Source organism: Anoplolepis gracilipes, chromosome 14 (assembly GCF_047496725.1).
Source record: "Anoplolepis gracilipes chromosome 14, ASM4749672v1, whole genome shotgun sequence".
NCBI classification, from domain to species: domain Eukaryota; kingdom Metazoa; phylum Arthropoda; class Insecta; order Hymenoptera; family Formicidae; genus Anoplolepis; species Anoplolepis gracilipes.
Window position 1 is genome coordinate 8,536,955 of NC_132983.1, and position 20,546 is coordinate 8,557,500.

A 20,546-nucleotide genomic window follows, 5' to 3' on the forward strand; every position below is an offset into this window, starting at 1 on the left:
ATTTTTTAAAAAATCGCGACAATTTAGAATTTGACCCTCGGGAAAAAGAATTACAAAAAAACAGCCTTTTTATTTCAATTCCTTATGTTAATGAGTTCAGCTTTTGTTTGCGTCGTATTATGTGTGACGCTGGTTTGAACGTCGTTATGACTATAACTAATAAACTTAATACATTGATTAAGCGTGGTAAAGACAGATTACATACTGACAATAGAACTGATGTTGTTTATAAATTACAGTGTAAGGATTGCGATGCGCTCTACATAAGCCAAACAAAACGACATGTACGCACATGTATTAAAGAACATCTTAACAATATAAAATTACATCCTACCAATCAATCAGTCGTTAGCAAGCACAGAGTTGAATTTGGGCTAGATTTTGAGTGGGACAAGCCGGTTATTTTACATGATGAAAAATTTATTAAGAAAAGAGAAATAGCTGAAATGTTTTTCATCAAGAAATTTAACTCCACGATTAACCTACAAAGAGATACCGAAAATTTAAATAATATTTATGACAAAATTATAAAGGTCGTTTGAACTATTTTTCTTTCTAAACATTGACAGTTTCGTTTAAAAACTCATGCTGACATGACGTGTCTCGTTGTTTGTGTTTATCTCAAATTTAATAACCGTTGATTTTAACTAAGTGACATATTTAATTGTTCCACAATTAAGTTCTACTTTTAAACATGTCTCATTGGATTCTTTCTTCTCTTTCTTAATTTACGTGTGAGTAGACTAGTTTTTTAACGACATAATATTGTATTGTTTGCGTTTAATTCGGTATAAATTGTATCCATATAATTTTTTGATCCGTTATATATTTTCTTTATAGTTACACTTGAAAAGGACCACAACCATATGGTCGAAACGTCGTGTGAATAAATTGAATAATTTTGGCTAGTCAGGTCGTTTTAATTAACCCGTTGTTTATATTAAATTTTAATAACGTTAGAACTGATTAGATTTACAATAGATTTAATTGATATGTATATTTAATCGATAGCTCGTATATAAATATATAAAAAAATGTTGCCGATTGGAAATAGAAAAAGTATACATGTTGTACAAATTTATTCTTTTATTAGCATGTTTCAAGATATTGAAAATGTTATATCCAATGAAGTGAGTTAACAAATGAATTTGTATATTCTATGTTAAATATATTTTATTAATTAAGAACGATAAATAACAAACGGCCTTAGAGAGCAAAACTGTGTACTGATAAACGAGTTAGCAAACCATATAATTAATCGACAAAGTAAAATGTATTATAATTAATATCAAAAACTTTAACTTTATCATACATATGTCGTGAAATCACCAATAATAAATCTATAATATCACAATTATATATTGCACTATCGCATCATTACCTAACCTTATATTAAACGATAAATGTTTAGAAAGATTAAAATAACAATTAAATATAATTCGAGTGCGTACGTTTCGAGCTCATTTTCGAGTCTTCTTCAGCGTTATAGTAAAAATACAAATTTACAATTTTGTCGATTAATTATATGGTTTGTTAATTATCACCTAACTCGTTTATCAGTACACAGTTTTGCTTTCTAAGGCCGTTTGTTATTTATCGTTCTTAATTTATATTTAAGAGAGCACTGATTTCATTTATTTATGTAATTTATACGCAGGCCGAAACATGTGGTGTAACAATTGGTCGTTTTTCGCTTACATTAATCATAGATTCAACTATAGAACTGTAAAATTACTCAAGTCGTGGATCAGTCTTCGACGACTCATCATATTACAAAAAATCAAGATAAAATTCTTTAAGAATTGCATAACTCACAATGTGTTCCCACCACACATCGAAGGGTTATTTGCGAAATTTAAATTGAATTTGAATAACAGCAGAGCATTAAACAGTGATTTCAATCGGGCAAAATAAACATTTTTTAAAAGATTATTAAACATCGAATTCAGAGATTCATACTCAATTCTAAGAAGATCCTTCGAAAGGGTTTATCACATTTCAATGGACATATATGGAGCCTTACCATTAATCATTTGTAATAATTTCTTCAACAAACAGAGTCGACCGCTATTTTCATATTTAAAAAAAGAAACAAAGAGGTTCGATAGTAAGTTCAGGTTTATGTTGACAAAACAACGAACAAAAGACATTATTAATCCTATACATTATTATTGTCACTATAACCACAATGTCATCAATGTTTGTCACAAAACACAAACCGGGTATAGATTTTCTTTGTATAATAAGATCCATAACAATACTCTGACAAATAAACCCATGAAAGTACATATTGAATCCGCTAATTATAAAAACACACAACCTACTTTAAATAATATTAAAGATAAGTGGTTTATTAATCTCTCAGGAACACCTATACCCCATGATATTCAATGTTTTCTACAGCTAGGAGGAAATTTTAGCCTTCCTTTCACCAAAAAAACACCATTAACTATTGATTTTATAAAAAATGTAGAGAATAGCATAAATAAACTCCCTACAGAGGAGAGAGTGCACATGAGGGGTTCTTCTAGAGACATCATAAAATCCTTCCCACACTTATCCAAAAAATGTTTCGGATGATTGGTTAATTAATTTACATTCCGATACAATACAATTCCTAAAAAACAATAAAAATATAATTCTCATCAGAGTGGATAAAGGTAATGTGACAGTAGCACTTGATAAAAATGATTATATCGAAAAAGTAGAAAATTTACTTACAGATGAAACGACATATACAATAGTCAAGAAAGATCCGACAAAAAAATTAATTTCCGATCTTAGGGACCTATTAGTCAGATGGAAGAACCTCGGATACATCTCCACTGCTATACAAATCCTTATTCACAGATGGCACATTACCATGTGCTTATGGTTTACCAAAAATCCATAAACCAAACACACCATACAGATTAATAGTTTCTTCCATAAACAGCCCATTACACTCTTTAGCCATTTTTTTACACAAGCTCATGGTTAATAATTTTCCGAAGCCTCTCAGTTATATGAAGAATAGTTATGACATTGTTAACAAATTGAATAACACCCGCATAGAAGAGGACATGAAATTTATTTCGTTGGACGTGATCTCACTTTTCACTAACATTCCATTAAATTTAGCGCTGGACAGCATTTCAAACAGATGGCAGTTTTTAAGCAATAACTGCGATTTTTCTGAAGCAGAGTTTTTAAATGGGATCAGGATGATTTTAAACTATACGTTTTTTACATTTAATAACGTTATATATAGACAAACATTTGGAACTCCCATGGACTCACCATTATCACCCATTATAGCGGACATAGTTATGCAAGACTTAGAGATGAAAGCTTTGAATACTTTACATTTTAATCCTCCGTTTTATTTTAGATTCGTAGATGACATAATCATGGTTGTTCCCTCAGACTCTGTTGAATATACACTTGATACTTTTAATTCACAACATGTCAGATTACAGTTCACTATTGAAGTAGAGAAGGATCATAAAATCAATTTCCTTGACTTAACATTCATGACGGAAAATAATAATTTAATATTTGACTGGTATCAAAAACCCACCTTCTCAGGGAGATACCTAAACTATTTCTCACATCATCCACTACACTAAAAACGAGGCACAATCATGGGTTTAGTAGACAGAGTAATTTTTCTCTCGAATTCTAGATATCACATAAAAAATTTTGACCTGATCATCAGAATTCTGTTAGATAATAATTACCCATTAAAACTGATTTTCAATGTCATCCGACAAAGATTAAAATCTATTATAAATAAAAAAACCCTCACTAGTGACACACAGAATGCAGTGAAACCGGTTTATTTCACGATTCCTTACATACAAGGATTAACTGAGAAATTTAATAGGATAACTAAAATTCGAGAGTGAAAATCGCACAGTTTAGTCTTAACAAAATAAATAGATTAATTAGAGCTCACAAAGACATCATACCTACTGAATCAAAAACTAACGTCGTTTATAAAATAAACTGTCTACATTGTGACGCCTCATACGTTGGTCAAACTTCCCGCAAGTTAAAAACTAGAATCAATGAACATAAAAGACATACATCATAATACTAATACAAACTCAGTAATTACTAATCATAGGCGGGAGTTTAATCATGAATTTGACTGGGATGATGTTAAAATACTCGATGAGACTCCATTTTATAACAAGAGGCTTATCTCTGAGATGCTGTTCATCAAAAGACAAAGGAACGGTCTAAATTTACAAATTGACACGGAAAATTTACCGAGTGTCTATCATGATAGTGTTGATGCTCTTCCAAAAATCTAGTGGTGGGAACACATTATATATATACGTAACTTGTTATTGTTCTGACATTATCCGAGTGAACTCCACAGTACACGAGTCAACAATTTAATACCAACCGTCACTATATATTGTTAACGAGTGAGCACCTATCAGTTACTGATTAGTGATTATTATGGCAAAAGTTACTTTAGTAAAAACATCACTTATTTACAGATTTCAACGATCATTGCTATTCACATACAATATTATAAGGTCAGTGATTTTTGTAATGTTGACTCTGTTGTCTGCCAAAAAATTTTTTAAAAAACACATCGGAGACGGTCTTAACAACTAAGTTGACAACTTCATTACACTTACATTTATAAATTATTACTAATAATTCTCGTTCTATTAAAATTGTAAATTTGTATTTTTACTATAGCGCTGAAAAAGACTCGAAAATGAGCTCGAAACGTACGCACTCGAATTATATTTAATTGTTAATTTAATCTCTCTAAACATTTATCGTTTAATATAAGGTTAGGTAATGATGCGATAGTGCGATATATAATTGTGATATTATAGATTTATTATTGGTGATTTCACGACATATGTATGATAAAGTTGAAGTTTTTGATATTAATTATAAGACATTTTACTTTGTCGATTAATTATATGGTTTGTTAATTATCACCTAACTCGTTTAGCAGTACACAGTTTTGCTTTCTAAGGCCGTTTGTTATTTATCGTTCTTAATTTATATTTAAGAAAGCACTGATTTCATTTATTTATGAAATATATTTTACTCTTAATTAAATTTTTATTATTTATTTATATTTCTCTTCTTTATATCTCTTTAACATCTTCAAATTTTTACATTCATTATATAAAATTTTTAATATTTCAAAAACATGTTATAATTATAAATAAGTAAGTAAGAAAGAGGCAATAGGAGCGAGGAAATGTAAATCAAAATTATAAGTTTTTTATATAGGTGATGTGTCGCAGGTATATTGACATTAAGTACATTAGTAACATTCTATACAAAGACGGAAATTATAATAAAAATCTGAACGTTTCGATTCATGTTTTGAATCCTCTTCAGCATAATATATAAAACAAATAGGTAAATTATAAATAGATAAAAACGAAATTAATGAGAAAGCATCGCATAATAAAGGCGTAAGCAATGTGTGAACTAAAAATCGTGATCGTATTCGCATGATTAAATGGATCAATGCCTTAGAACCGCTGTACATATTTGTCGCATGTTAGTTGTATAAATTACATATATATAAAACGATCCAACTTGTTCGGCTCTTTTATTGTACGGCTTGCATAATAATCTCGTGAGGCAATTCTCCGAGGTTTCCAGACCGAAGGAGGTATGCAGTTAGAATGAGGGGTTAAGTCTGTATTAATAAAATTCCATATTTGCATTCAGTAACTGATAAAATAAAGAATGCTCTAAAAGATGTAGATATCAAATTAGCCTACTACAGTATAAACAAAAATAACAAATTTATTAAGACACACAAAGATCCTATCCCTATTCCCATGAAAACAAACGTGGTATATAAAATTAATTGTCTAAATTGCGACGCTTCATATGTTGGTCAAACGGGCAGAAAGCTGAATACTAGGATAAAAGAACATAAGACCAACATAATGAAGCCCAATAACAACAAATCAGTGATCACTGACCACCGCACATATAATCATGACTTTGAGTGGGACAATGCACAAATATTAGACAATGAGCCCTATTACACAAAAAGACTGATATCTGAAATGTTATACATCAAACGACAAATAAACAGCATAAATCTACAAACAGATATAGAAGTTTGCCAGCTATTTACGATGATATAATAAACAAACTGCCTAAGATCTAATGTCACCTATCTAACTCTTTCCATTTTAAATGTATTTTTCGCCCTTGAGCTCATTACCATCTGTACCATCGGCATAACCACACGTTAAATATCAGTTGCGCGACATATATACCATAGATTCAACAACACACAAACGGAATGCATATCCTGTAAGCTTCTTCTGAGTCGCCACCATTATACACAAACTAGCGGTAAATAACTTTATTACAAACAGGTATTTATTATACTCATTTTATTAATACAGACTTAACCCCTCATTCTAACTGCATACCTCCTTCGGTCTGGAAACTTCGGAGAATTGCCTCACGGGATTATTATGCAAGCCGTACAATAAAAGAGCCGAACAAGTTTGATCGTTTTATATATATGTAATTTATACAACTAACATGCGACAAATATGTACAGCAGTTCTAAGGCATTGATCCATTTAATCATGCGAATACGATCACGATTTTTAGTTCACACATTGTTTACGCCTTTATTATGCGATGCTTTCTCATTAATTTCGTTTTTATCTATTTATAATTTACCTATTTGTTTTATATATTATGCTGAAAAGGATTCAAAACATGAATCGAAACGTTCAGATTTTTATTATAATTTCCGTCTTTGTATAGAATGTTACTAATGTACTTAATGTCAATATACCTGCGACACATCACCTATATAAAAAACTTATAATTTTGATTCACATCTCTTCGCTCCTATTGCCTCTTTCTTACTTACTTATTTATATATATATATATTTTTTTTTAAGTTATTTATGTAGATATCATATATTTTTACATTTATGAAATATTAAATTGTAAATACAGGTGGTTGAAATGGATAAAGGCATCTAAAAGACTGGACTTGGAATTAAAAGGACCAAATTATGCTTACTGCAATTGTACGATATGTCATTTTCATTTTGAAGAAAAATGGCTAATAAGAAAAACAATAATGCGTTTACATCCAGATGCTATACCCACAATATTTTTTGGTCCAGCTTTTGATAGAGAGTGAGTTTTTACTTTATATTATTTTCCTAAATCAATTTTTAATAATAATAATACTTTGTTTATTATAATGATAGTAGAATATAGAGTATTATAATACCATATATTTTTTATAGAAATACAGATCTAAATGAAAGAAGGTCAATAGAAGAAATATAAATTATAACAGAATAAGAAGGAAGCAGAAGGTTACAATAATTAGATAATATTTTTTCTATTAAAATCAAATCAAATTAAAATAATATAATACAATATAATAATATAATTGTATGATATTTTACAATGATGTACAATGTATGGAGACTCTGCCAATTAATGGCAATTATGTAAACAATAATCTGGATGCTAATGTGCATGCCAATAATAATATGGATGCTGTGATGCCAAAGCTGAACAGTAAGTTTATTTATTATAAAGTATTATCTTTGTAATATTAATTTTATTTTTATATAAACTTTGATAATGAATAGTTATAAAAATGTCATTAATATTACATATACATGTGTGTGTGTATGTGTGTATTACATTATTTGTATAATTACATTTTTAATATTATCTAATATTTAATATTTTATTTTGTTGTTTTTTTATTTATATAATAAAATTTAATTTTATAATTATTAATTGTAATAAATAATAGTACTATGAATTTTATGCAATCATTCATTTTGTAATTTATTATATAATTTTAAAACTCTTTTTATTTTGGAAAGTAGAATTTTTTCACAGTTTTGTTTTTTCAATAGCAAATAAATTTGGATATTTTACAGAAGCACATGTAGAAGCACGCAAAAAATGAAAAATTCTTCAGATAAGAGTCCTCACAAAAAAAAACCTACTCAGGCAAGTTCTGAAATTAAAACAACAAAACAACAGGTTGCGACAAATTGTCAGACGACTTCGATTAAAACAAGAAAAGAAGAAGAAGACTGCAGAAAAAGAAGAAGTTAATGATGTCGAAAATATGCGAGAATTAAGTGGTAAGTTATCTTCAGGAAATTTTTTAAAACTATTGTCTGCACAAATCGATGCTTTGACTAAAAAAAAACGTGGAAGAAAATATGATTCCGATTTCAAACAATTTGCGTTATCATTATTTTTGTCAGGTCCGCGTAATTATAGAGAGTTAATAAAACATTTTACTTTACCTTCCGTACGTTCTCTGCAATTATTTACACAATCGTGGAAAAATGCTTTAGTATTAATGGCACGTAGCATTGCAGGAAATTGGAAATTTCCCGTTTGTTTTTGTTTGATAGAAACAGCATGTCAAAGCAACGTTTTAAAACAAATTATATTTGATGTTATTGTTAAGTTGCGAAATTCGAATGCTATCGTGCATACATTGGTGTCAGATATGGGGTCTAATTTTATGCAGCTATCTCGTGAGTTAGGTATTTCGACAGAAAATACAACTTTTTTAGTTAATGAGGAGAAAGTATTATATATTTTTGATACTCCTCATTTAATGAAAGCACTTCGTAACAATTTATTAAAATATAACTTTCTATTTGATATTAATAAAATTGTTTCGTGGAAATATATAATTGATTTTTATAACAAAGATTCCAAGCAATGGATAAAAATGGCTCCTAAATTATCCAAATTTCACCTTGAACCGAATTCTTTTCAACGAATGAAAGTAAAATATGCTGTTCAAGTATTTAGCAATCGAGTAGCTGCGGGAATGTGCACGCAAATGTCGTATGGTTTTCTTTCAAGTGAAGCAGTTGGCACAATAGATTTTATAGAAAAAATGGACAAATTATTTGATACATTAAATTCGTCTTCATTAAATAACCCAAAAGAATATGGGAAAGTTTTTACTGATAGTGAAAAACAAATTAAATTTTTAAAACAAATGTTACATCTTTTTAAAGATATTAAAGTAATTGATGCCAACGGTTCACATATTAATGTAAGAATTAAATGTTTTGAGTGCTGGCAGATAACAATTAAAAGTATAATGCAATTGTGGGATACATTAAAATCTTTTAATTTTTCTTATCTTCGAACCCGAAGAATTAATCAAGATTGTGTCGAAAACTTCTTTGGTTCTATTAGGCAACAAGGTGGTAATTCTTTTTGAATCCGACACCAATTCAGTTTATACGTACTTTCAAGAAATTACTTAGTATTAAATTTTTACAACATTCAGAAAGTCAAAATTGTGCTCAAGATAGTGATCAAATGTTGAATATTATGAAAAAACCATGTTTAAATCCAAATACAAATGTTAGTCCAGCTTTGCCACGTAAAATTTTAGATATCCCAAGCCATGATTATTATTCTATGGATCTGCCAGAACAAAATGCATTTACATATGTGTGCGGATTTTTAATTAAAAAATGTTTACAAATTCATTCATGTAATGCATGTATAACTTATGTAAATGAAAGTAAGGCTGTCTTAGACGATACAACTTTATATTGTTCTTTTCGGGCTTATTTCAGTGATGAAAATAATTTGTATGGAAATTTACATATACCGAATAACAATTTTTGTTCTTATATACATCAGTTGGAAGAATTATTTGTAAAAAATTTTGAAAATAATTATTTTAAAAAAAATATTGGCAACTACCTTTTCCAGTTAGCACAAACTGCAGCTTTCGAACCACCATTCTCAGATTTTCCTACAATTTTTTTGATAAAATTATTTTTACGCATGCGTATTTATTTTACGCCATCACAACATAATAAATTATGCAAAAGTATTAGTAGGAAAAATAGGAAACTTTTAAATGTTTCACATTTATAAACTTTTTTATGATATTAAATTATGTTTGTATCTGTATACAGTCTTATTTTCATAATTTATTTTTATATTGATTTTTATATTGCTTATTGCATGTAATTTTAATGTTAAGTTTGTTAATTAACAATGTGTGAATTCTGCGTATATCTTTTCTAATTCTAATTATATAATATTTATTAATATTATATTTATTAACTGCACATTGCATGTATGATTAAATGTATATATTAGATATTAAATTCGGTATATTTTTTTACATTACATTAATATAACATTTATTAACTACATCACATGTTTTATATTCGTATTTTCAGTTTTATAACTTTTTTAATGTGTTCATTTTCTCTATTAATCTGTTTTCTTTTGCGTTCACTCTATTTATTATGTGTTATTTGCATGTGTGTGTATATTATATTTTATTGTATGTTAAGTAATGCATGTTTGAATCTTTTGTTAATTACATGAGTGTGTATTATATTTTATGTTTATATGCGTTACATTATATAAAATGATGTTCTATAACTAATGTTTATTTATTTCATATATTATATTTTTTATTATCTTTTTTATACTTATAATATTATGTTATTCATCTAGGATAAACGTTGTTTGGAAGAGATATAGTTACCATACAAGCGAGTCAAAAATTTAAGAAGACAAACTTAATTCTATATTATTAATATCATTAATGTTTGATCATTATGTTATGTTTATTATATTATACATATTATAATGTAAGTTAATGTAATTTAATGTATTATGTAAATTAATGTAAGTTATTAATGTAAGTTATAATTTAAATTAATGTAAGTTATTAATGTAAGTTATAATGTAAGTTAATGTAAGTTAACGTTTTCTTTAATGTATAATTGTAGGACGATATGTTCTTTTCCTCTTTTTTTTCTTATCTCTCTGATTCATACTGAGGTGGATCGAGTAGCTGAGGTATGGGTCAGGTGATAGATTTGAAAGTTCATAATTTGTAATATATATATGTATGTATGTACATACATACATATATATACTTACATACATACCTACATAAACAGTCCCTCCCGTATGGGTAACGAAGAGACATCGGAAGGCATTTTCCGGTGCAAGGAGGGAGAGGAACATGTCTGCTCTCTCTTCTCCAAGGGGAGGTTTTAGTGTGGTATTATATGGGACACCTTCCCAGATCGAGTCCCACAGTACCCCTGGGTCGGCCCACACTTTTAATTCTTTATTTCATTTTTCATAGTTATTTTGTATGTGATACAATTGTAATTGTTCATATTTTATATGCTTATATATATATATATATATATATATATATATATATATATATATATATATATATATATGTATATATATATGTATATATACATATATATATATATATATATTATGTCAGTTGATTGGTACACATATATATATCACTTAATAAAGTACGAAACATTATTGCGTATAATCTTATTTTTCATTTTGGTAATATTTATTGAAGTACTATACACATATGTATTTTATTAAAATATTTTTTTATTGAAATTAGTAAAACATTAAATTTTATGTGAAATAAAATATGCATTTTAATTCTATATATACGTATATATTACTTCATAATATATGCTAAAGTGGAAAAAAATCACGCAGCTAATAATATCTAATAAAACATATTAATAAATCTATTATATGTTTTGTACTTTTGAGATCCACAATTATGGATTTAGCACGGACACGAACCACAATTTGTGGATCTAGCACGGACTCGAACCAATCGGTCGTTTTACCGTGGCACTGGAAAGTGGATCCAGCCGCGTAGTTCCGAAAACTCAATTGTGGATCCAGTTAGCGCCACTGTACGGCTGGGAAAAAGCGTTCCCTAAAAAACGGAGGTATGACCCCTCTCATTTTTCTCTCTGGTACAGTTAGCCGAATCACTTTGATTTTTTTATAATTAAAATTAACTAGTCGTTTGGTGATGATTGGTCAACGATTTTTAATAATATACTTATTTGTGATGTAAGTTTAATTTTTTGTCATTAACATTATCTTTAAATTTAATTTTTAGTTATATAAATCAATAATAAAATTTGTACTTGCAGGCTGATACAAGAAATATTCAAAATCAACAAAATCAAACATCATCATCAGAGTCAGCTTCGATGATAGTTTCAAACAATAAATATCAATTTGATGATAACAGAACTAGCTCAAATCTTTCTATGAAAATATCCAATTCTTCTGAAGGAACCTCTAAAGAATGTTTCACAGAAGTAGAAAAACAATTATCTATTGCAGATGTATCAGAATCATCTACAATATATAATCAAAATGATTATGAGAATTTGAAACTAAGACTTCAACAAACAGAATTAAAAGCACAAGAAGCACAGCACAAAAGCTACAGCAAGCAAACGTAATTATTAACAAAACTAAAAGATCAAGAAGAATATTAAAAAACCATGTAAGAAGATTGATAGACGAAAAGAAAAAAATTGCACGAGACAATTTAAACTCAACACTACAAGTAAATTTTAAAAAAATCTTCAACAATGATCAAATTCAAGTTCTTCTTGATAAAAATACACTTGGCTTTAAATGGTCGAACAACACAATTTTGAAAGCATTAAAATTAAGATTTTTGTGTGGCAGCAATGGATACAATGAATTATTAAATCACCATTTACCTTTACCATCAGAGCGTACTTTGCGAAGAAAAAAAGAAGGCATTAACTTTGAACCAGGAATATTACAGGACGTTTTTGATATTTTAAATAAACAAATATCTTTGTTTAAAGATAATCGAGAAAAGAATGCCGTAATTGCTATTGATGAAATGAGCATACCCAGGTAGCACTGTTCGTTTTATAAACGTTTTCTAAACGTATCTAATACGAAAAGATACGTTTAGAAAACGTTTATTAAACGAACATGTGCTACTTGAGTAGTATCTGGAGAACAACTTGATCCTTCCACCCTTTCATATATTGGCAATAGTAGTATGCCTGACAGTTCAGGTATATCTTTTCTAAAGTCGGTGTCAGACTAGAGAATGAGATTGAGATTAAATTGGAATTTTAACAATCAATTTAATCTCAATCTTAATTTTTAGTCTGATATCAGTTTAAGGACCATTCTACATGTCACAAATGTCTCATCACAAATTGCAACAGAAAAGAACTATTACCCTGGTAGCACAGGTTCGTTTTATAAACGTTTTCTAAACGTATCCAATATTTTTTAACCGTCAAACACCAATAAGAAACGTTTCAACAGAAACATTTTTAAAACCATAGTTTAAGAAACGTATTTTTTACGTTTCTATAAGGCCTGATTGCATCAACATTATTTTGGCTTTAAACGAGACTTAAATATATATATATATATATATATATATATATATATATATATCTGTTTTTATTAATTTAGAAAGAAAAATAAAGATAGATACATGTTTAAGTCGCACTTAAATCCAAAATAATGTTGGTACAATATCGGGCCTAAATAGAATAAAAATTAATGTTTTAATTCAAAATTATATATATATATATATATATATATATATATATATGTGTGTGTGTATATATATACATATAATTTTGAATTAAAAAAATTAATGTATTTTTAATTTTAGATATTCATATTCATAGTCCGATTTTATATTGAAGACCGTCTTAATAATAATGTGTTGTAATTCAATCACAGAATCGTAATAACATATCTTAAGATATTATACTTAAAACGATCTTGAAATAAAAATAATGGACTATGAATATCGGAATGAATAGCGGGGTGATTCTCTCTCTCTCTTTCTCTCTCTCTCTTTCTCTCTTTCTCTTCCTCTTTCCATTGTCTTACTAACAAAAAGTATTAAGGTTATATTCCATTTATTTGGAATGATCGCAGAGTTATTGCATATATTTGCTGTTCAAACAAGAAAACTTTTATTGTGAATATTATACAAACGACTTGTGAATATTGCAAAAGTGAAACTAGTAGTGAAAGGATAGAAAAATACTAGTAATGTGTACTATAAAGTTAATCAATTCTCGTGCATAGATCATAACAAAGGTTAGGTTGATCAAAACGCCGGTCCGGCGAAAATATTGATATAAAGAATATCTCTTTTTTACGACGAATAAGGTAAGTTGTATATTGGTTTAATAATTTTATAGTTTACTGTTCTGTATATATGTATATATATGTATATTTATAACACAATATTAATACTAAAAAAAGATATGAGATTAGACGTCAAATATCACATCTACAAATAATATTTTACAATTAATAAGAAGATATCAATTTGTGTGAAATCATAATCTGATTAATCTAACATTTTTTATTGTATCAGTATATATTAAGAATCAAATTATATTGTGTTTTTCATTTCTTAATTAAATAGTTGTCATTTTTTCAGGAAAATATATATGTAAATATATCTTTGTCGCACATATAATACTTACATAAAATACTTGTTAAAAAACAAAAGAACAGAAAAAATATTCTTGTTTAAATATGGATAAAGAAAAAGAAGTTAAATTTCTTGGCAAAAAACAAACTAAAAGGAATATACAAAAACAAGTACATGAGTTATTAAATGAACTCAATTGGAATGAAACAAAATCGACAACACATTCAGTCATTGACTCACACTTAGAACTAAACTTAAATATAGATGAAGATTTAGGTTTTAGTTTAAATTTTAGAAATAATGAGACAAAATCATCAATGTCACATTCAATCATTGATTCGCATTTAGAACTAGGTTCAGATCAAGATTTAGATTTTGAAATATTTCCAGAATTATATATCACTGAAAAACATGATTTTTCAGAAAACGAAACATTATCTGATGATTTTCTGAATAAATTGAGAAACTGGGCCCTAACACATAATATTACATTATCAGCATTAGATGAATTATTGTCATTACTAAGACAATTTCATTATGATATATCTGTACCATTATCTGGAAGGTCTTTGTTATACACTCCAAAAACTACAAATTCAATTGATTTGCAAAGTGGAAAATTTACTTATTTTGGTATGCGTAAGCAGTTATATCTCCTATTAAAGGAAGAATCATGCTCAAAAATTATTGATTTAGATTTTAATATTGATGGGTTACCCTTGTTTAAAAGTAACAACATAGTTGTCTGGCCAATTCTTTGTAGATCATTAAGTTTAACTTCATTAAATAAACCATTTATTGTAGGTTTATTTACTGGCAAAGGAAAGCCAGAACCTCTTGATTGTTATTTACAAGATCTAATACACGAGCTTAATGATGATATATTAAAGAATAGTATTGAAATAGATCATAAATTATTTCAAATTAGAATCAGGTCTCTGATATGTGATGCTCCTGCACGAGCTTTTCTAAAATGTTGTGTAGGTCATAATTCTAGGCATGGGTGTGAAAAATGCGATATTGAAGGGAAATACATTAATAAAATGATTTTTCCATGTAAAAGTGGACAACTTAGAACAAAAGAAACTTTTACTAAACAAGTACAAGAGGAACATCATAAAGGAAGGTCTCCATTATTGAATTTAAACTTAGATTTAGTGAATCAATTTCCATTAGATCCCATGCATTTGGTATATTTAGGTATAATGAAAAAGTTGTTAATATTATGGGTATCAAAGGGAAAACCTTCATTTAAATTATCTGGAAAAGCTATTAATAATTTATCAGATAGATTAATTTTGTTGTCTTCTTATATAGTACATGAATTTCCTAGAAAATGTAGAGCTATATCGGACTTAAATCGTTGGAAAGCAAATGAGTTTAGATTATTCTTGTTATACGTGGGTCCAGTTTCTTTAATAAATATTTTGCCTAAACAACTTTACAATCATTTTTTAATGTTTCATGTTGGTATTACAATTCTGTGTAACGATAATCATATTTTTGAACATATTGACTTTGCAAAAGAAGTTTTGTATAATTTTGTAAAGTATTTTGAAAAATCCTATGGGAAAGAAGAAGTGACATATAATCTTCACAGTTTAATTCATTTAGTAACAGATGTAAGGAATCTTGGTAATTTAAACACAATTAATTGTTTTCCCTTTGAAAATTATTTGGGAAAATTAAAAAAACTTGTAAGATCATCTGCAAATCCTCATGCACAACTTTGTAGACGTATATCTGAATTATTTAATTATTCAAAGACTGAATTACCAATAACTAAATTAGAACCTAAGCAAAAACATTTTGAAGGACCTACACTTAGAGATAAAACTGACTTGATTTTACAATACAAGAAATTGAAAACACCGACATGCGTTTTGACGATTTTTTCACCTGACAATTGTGTTTCAATACAAGGAGATATTATTGTTCAGATTGTAAATATTCTGTGTTTGAAAGATTAATTTTATTCTATAATTTGTCGTCGATTCTTGAAAGTTTCTGAATTTTATGATTATCCATGTTCGTCCAAATTATTGAATATTTTTAAGGTGTCTCACATATCACCTGATATAGAAGAATTCCCTTTTATATCAGTAAAATATAAAAACATATTATTACCCGCATATGAAAAAGGAACTTACATTGTGTTTCCTCTTCTTCATGAATTGTAGTTAATGTATTCCTTTTATTTTATTGTATATAATTTTATATACGTATATTATTTATAGGTTTATGTGAGTATATATTATTTTATTTTGTAAAATTTAAAGTTAATTTTAAATGTCTGCAATATTAATTTTATATTGAAGAAAAAATTGTTGATGAAATGCAATAAGCACTTTCTGCTTATTCTGTTTAATGTTTTGTTTATTTCAGATTATAAAATGTATTCATTAATAGAATTTGCGATGAATTATGGACAAAAACCTGAAGTTGAAGTAGTCCCTAATATTTGGTTAGAAAAAGAGGAAGAAATATGGTATTGTTTGTAGCCTCAAAAAATTTCCACAAAACAAATCCGTAAGGCTATCGAAAAATGCTCTTTACCGGAAAAAAACTGGAAAAAATATAAATGTAGAATCTTGCATACATATGGTAAATTTTTGGTTTATGTTTTATAAAAGTTGTTTTGTTTTATAAAAAAGTAAAAATATTTATACACTTGCTTTATTTACAGTTATTTCCAAGATTTAACATATATTAGAAACTTAATTTATTATTTATTAGAGTATTTCTTATCTTTATAGTTTTCTTTTTTCACAATATATACCACATATCATTTTATTTATGTTTATAGTATAATTTTGTTATATACTGTCAGAGATTATTATATATTTAGCAATTACATATATATATATATATTGTTGCATCCGCGGAACGATTTTGAACGTTCCGTTCGTGCGCGACAACCGTTCCTCGTTCACATATCGTCAATCAATATATTTCTTCAAAAACGGATGTCACAACAATATACATATATTTATCTCAAATCTTTCTTAAAATATTTATAAATATAATTTTTATTTCAAATTAAGATAAATAATTTTTATTTGTTTTGTATTATAAACGCTTTCAATTTTTGAATTAATGATATTTAATTTTAAACTTTTTTAAAAATCTATAGTTGATTTTATTATTAGTTTCTTAATTTATTTTATTATTATTTTATAGTTTATTTTACTATTATTTTAGCTTCTTACAATGATGCGAGGAAAAGATTAATAGATGCTGAATTCACGTCTACTCTAGAAACTGATGTAGAATTGCATGAAGACCAACGGCCAAAAAGAAGATTAAAAAGACCTCGAATTTATTCAGATTCTTCAGAATCTGATAACAATGAAGAGGTATTATGCAATAAAATCCCATCTCTTCCTGCATTAAAAATAACATCAAAAAATAGTAATTTATCAAGATCTATGATCACTTCCTGCCAACCATCAACATCAACAGCTGACAGTTTTTCAAAACGTATATCTAATGGAATTAGTTTTTCAACGTCTTCAGTAAGAGCAATTAGTCCTCCGCAGAAAACATTGAGAACTACATTGACCAGTTCAGATGAAAGAGCAATTAGTCCGCAAAATACATTCAGAACTACATTGACCAGTTCAGAATTTCACAAATCAGGTAAAATGTTAATAAACTTTTCTGTAGAGTAATAGTCTTGTGTACAAGACTATTACTCTAACATATTAATAATTTTTATAAGAAACGTATAACTTAATAATAATTTTGCTTTTGAAATATACTGCACAGAATATTCTGAATAATCTGCACTATCTATATAAAAATTACTTTTTAGAATAATTGTGCTTTAATTAATTATTATTTTGAACATTTGACTTATTATTTATTATGTTGCTTTCTATATATTGTTTAGTTCAGCATTTACTATTTACTATTTAACTTTTCTATATTCTATTACTTTTGTGTTTAAATCTTATATAGTTAAGAGTTACTCTTGTGGAATAAAAAACTAATTCAAGATTACACTTTTTCGTAATTATTTTGATGATGATGTACATCAACATCAATATAATTAGATATATATATATATATTTTTTAAAAGAAAAAATTTCTCTAACATAGCATGTTATTTTTAGATTTTTCTTACGTTGTTCTAACAAAATTAGTGAACTTAGAAACTTCTATGAACTTGCTTCTTCCAATGGTCAAACAACTTACAGCACATTTTCGACCATCGAGAATACCCCATGTGGAGGATGTTCCTGAAATACCAGTTGACACTGATGAAAGTTTGGAAAATATTGAAAGATTTTTAAAAACAAAACAAAATTTTGAATATTTACATGGTAAATATAACTCATTAAATCTCTTTTTATATTTTTGCATTCTGTTTATTTTCCTTTCTTTTTTTTAATCCATATTTTTTTTATTATATTAATGTGTTATTATTCTTTTAAAGGTACAGATTTTAGCTATATCAGGTGGTACAACGATTGCACAGATAACAAGAAGAACATTGGAAAAAATAATAACAAATAATTACGCTAAAAACTTTAATTGGGCAGGAAGAGTACCTAAAAAAGCCTTCAAAGTTTTAAAAGCGAAAGATTTAATCATAGGTTTGTCTTTTGTCTTTGAAGCCAGCATTGATAACATTTAGCAAATATGTTTAATTATTACACACACACACACACACACACGCACACACACGCGCACGCACGCACGCACGCACGCACGCACACACACACACACACACACACACACACACACACACACACACACACGCGCGCGCGCGCGCACGCACGCACGCACGCACGCACGCACGCATGCACATAAATATATGTACATATATATACATATGTATGTGTGTGTGTGTGTGTGTGTGTGTGTATGTGTGTGTGATATTGTACAGTTATTATAAAACTATTATGTTTAATAATTATATATAAAATAATAATGTATAATAATTTATAAATTTTTTACAGCTACTGTCAGAAACATTGAACCAAACGCTGCAGTCAACAAAATTGAAAATTGTATCAAAGATTGGTTGAAGCTATCCTCTATGCGTATTACTTTAGCCGAAATTAAAGCAAGAAGAACTTTCCAACAAGAATAAAAATTTTAAGTTAAGATTTATTAGATTTTAAGATAACACAGTTCTGTGATTGAAACATAAGTACAAGAAAATAATTATATTCTTGGAATAATTAAAAAAAGTTAATTTTTTTTAAATTTTAATTTTGTTGTAATTTTTTTTATTTTTTAAGTTAAAATTAGGTTAACATTTATTAAATTTTAAAATAATTTTAAGATAAAATTGTTCTATGTTGAGATTTAAACATAATAAGTATACAAGACAAAAAAGTTATATTCCTGGAAAAATGTGTCAATTTTTTTTCATTTTATGTATGTGTTAATTTTTTTTTCATTCTTTGGTATAATTATTATATGTTTAAATGTTTTTTTTTTAAATAAGAACTTTATTTTAAAATACTTTATTATGATTTGTACTTTATATATTTTTGATTATAATCTTATTATAATATACAGGCAATATAAACTACTATATATGAACATATTGTATACATATATTTATTTTATAAAAGAAAAAAACAGTTTTTATGCGTGAAAAAGATTTGTTTTCTTATAAAATAATAATAAAATAATGCGTTCATACCCATACACACACACACACACACATATATATATATATATATACACATTATTTATATATATATATATATATATATTTTAATAAAATTGAACTAAATTTAATATATATATATATATAATAAATATGATTGTTTATTCACAGATTCAATAAAATAATGCATATATATATATATATATATATATATATATATATATATATATATATGCATTATTTTATTGAATCCGTGAATAAACAAATTTTTTACAAATAAAGGAAAGAAAACGGTATTTTGACCGTTTCTTAAACGTTTTTTTTTGTTAGAAAATAACGTTTCCCTTAACGTTTCTTAAGTGGACATTTATACCAATTAAAAACGTTTTCGAAAGCCGGTTTTAAAACGTTTCGCAGAAACATTTGTGAAACGTTTTTAAAACGAACCTGTGCTACCTGGGTAGTTAAAAAGTATTTCCACTTGCACTTGGTAGTTGCGTTTACTAAAAAATAGTTAACAACTTTTTTTTAATTAAAGCAACTTTCAAATAAAATTTCAAATTTGTTGTATTTGTAATAAAAGAAAACATTTTTTTCTTTCACAGGACAAGTTCAAAA

At 27.3% G+C, this 20,546-nt stretch overlaps 1 protein-coding gene and 1 pseudogene across 4 annotated transcripts; both read left to right on the plus strand.

Annotated features, from left to right (window-relative positions):
* The first annotated feature begins 10,853 nt into the window (after positions 1-10,853).
* Positions 10,854-20,546, plus strand: part of LOC140673522 (uncharacterized) — a 10,021-nt pseudogene continuing 328 nt past the window's right edge.
* Positions 13,478-18,627, plus strand: LOC140673295 (uncharacterized). Of its 4 annotated transcripts, none has more exons than XM_072906180.1 (5): positions 13,478-14,031; positions 14,309-16,545; positions 16,688-16,906; positions 17,504-17,941; positions 18,418-18,627. In XM_072906180.1, the coding sequence occupies exon 2, from the start codon at positions 14,407-14,409 to the stop codon at positions 16,270-16,272; it is 1,866 nt and encodes a 621-aa protein (XP_072762281.1). In that variant the 5' UTR covers positions 13,478-14,031; positions 14,309-14,406; the 3' UTR covers positions 16,273-16,545; positions 16,688-16,906; positions 17,504-17,941; positions 18,418-18,627. The 4 variants fall into 4 exon arrangements, 3 of the variants coding, with proteins under 3 accessions (XP_072762281.1, XP_072762283.1, XP_072762282.1); XM_072906182.1 differs by having other exon boundaries at positions 17,561-17,941; XM_072906181.1 differs by having other exon boundaries at positions 18,502-18,626.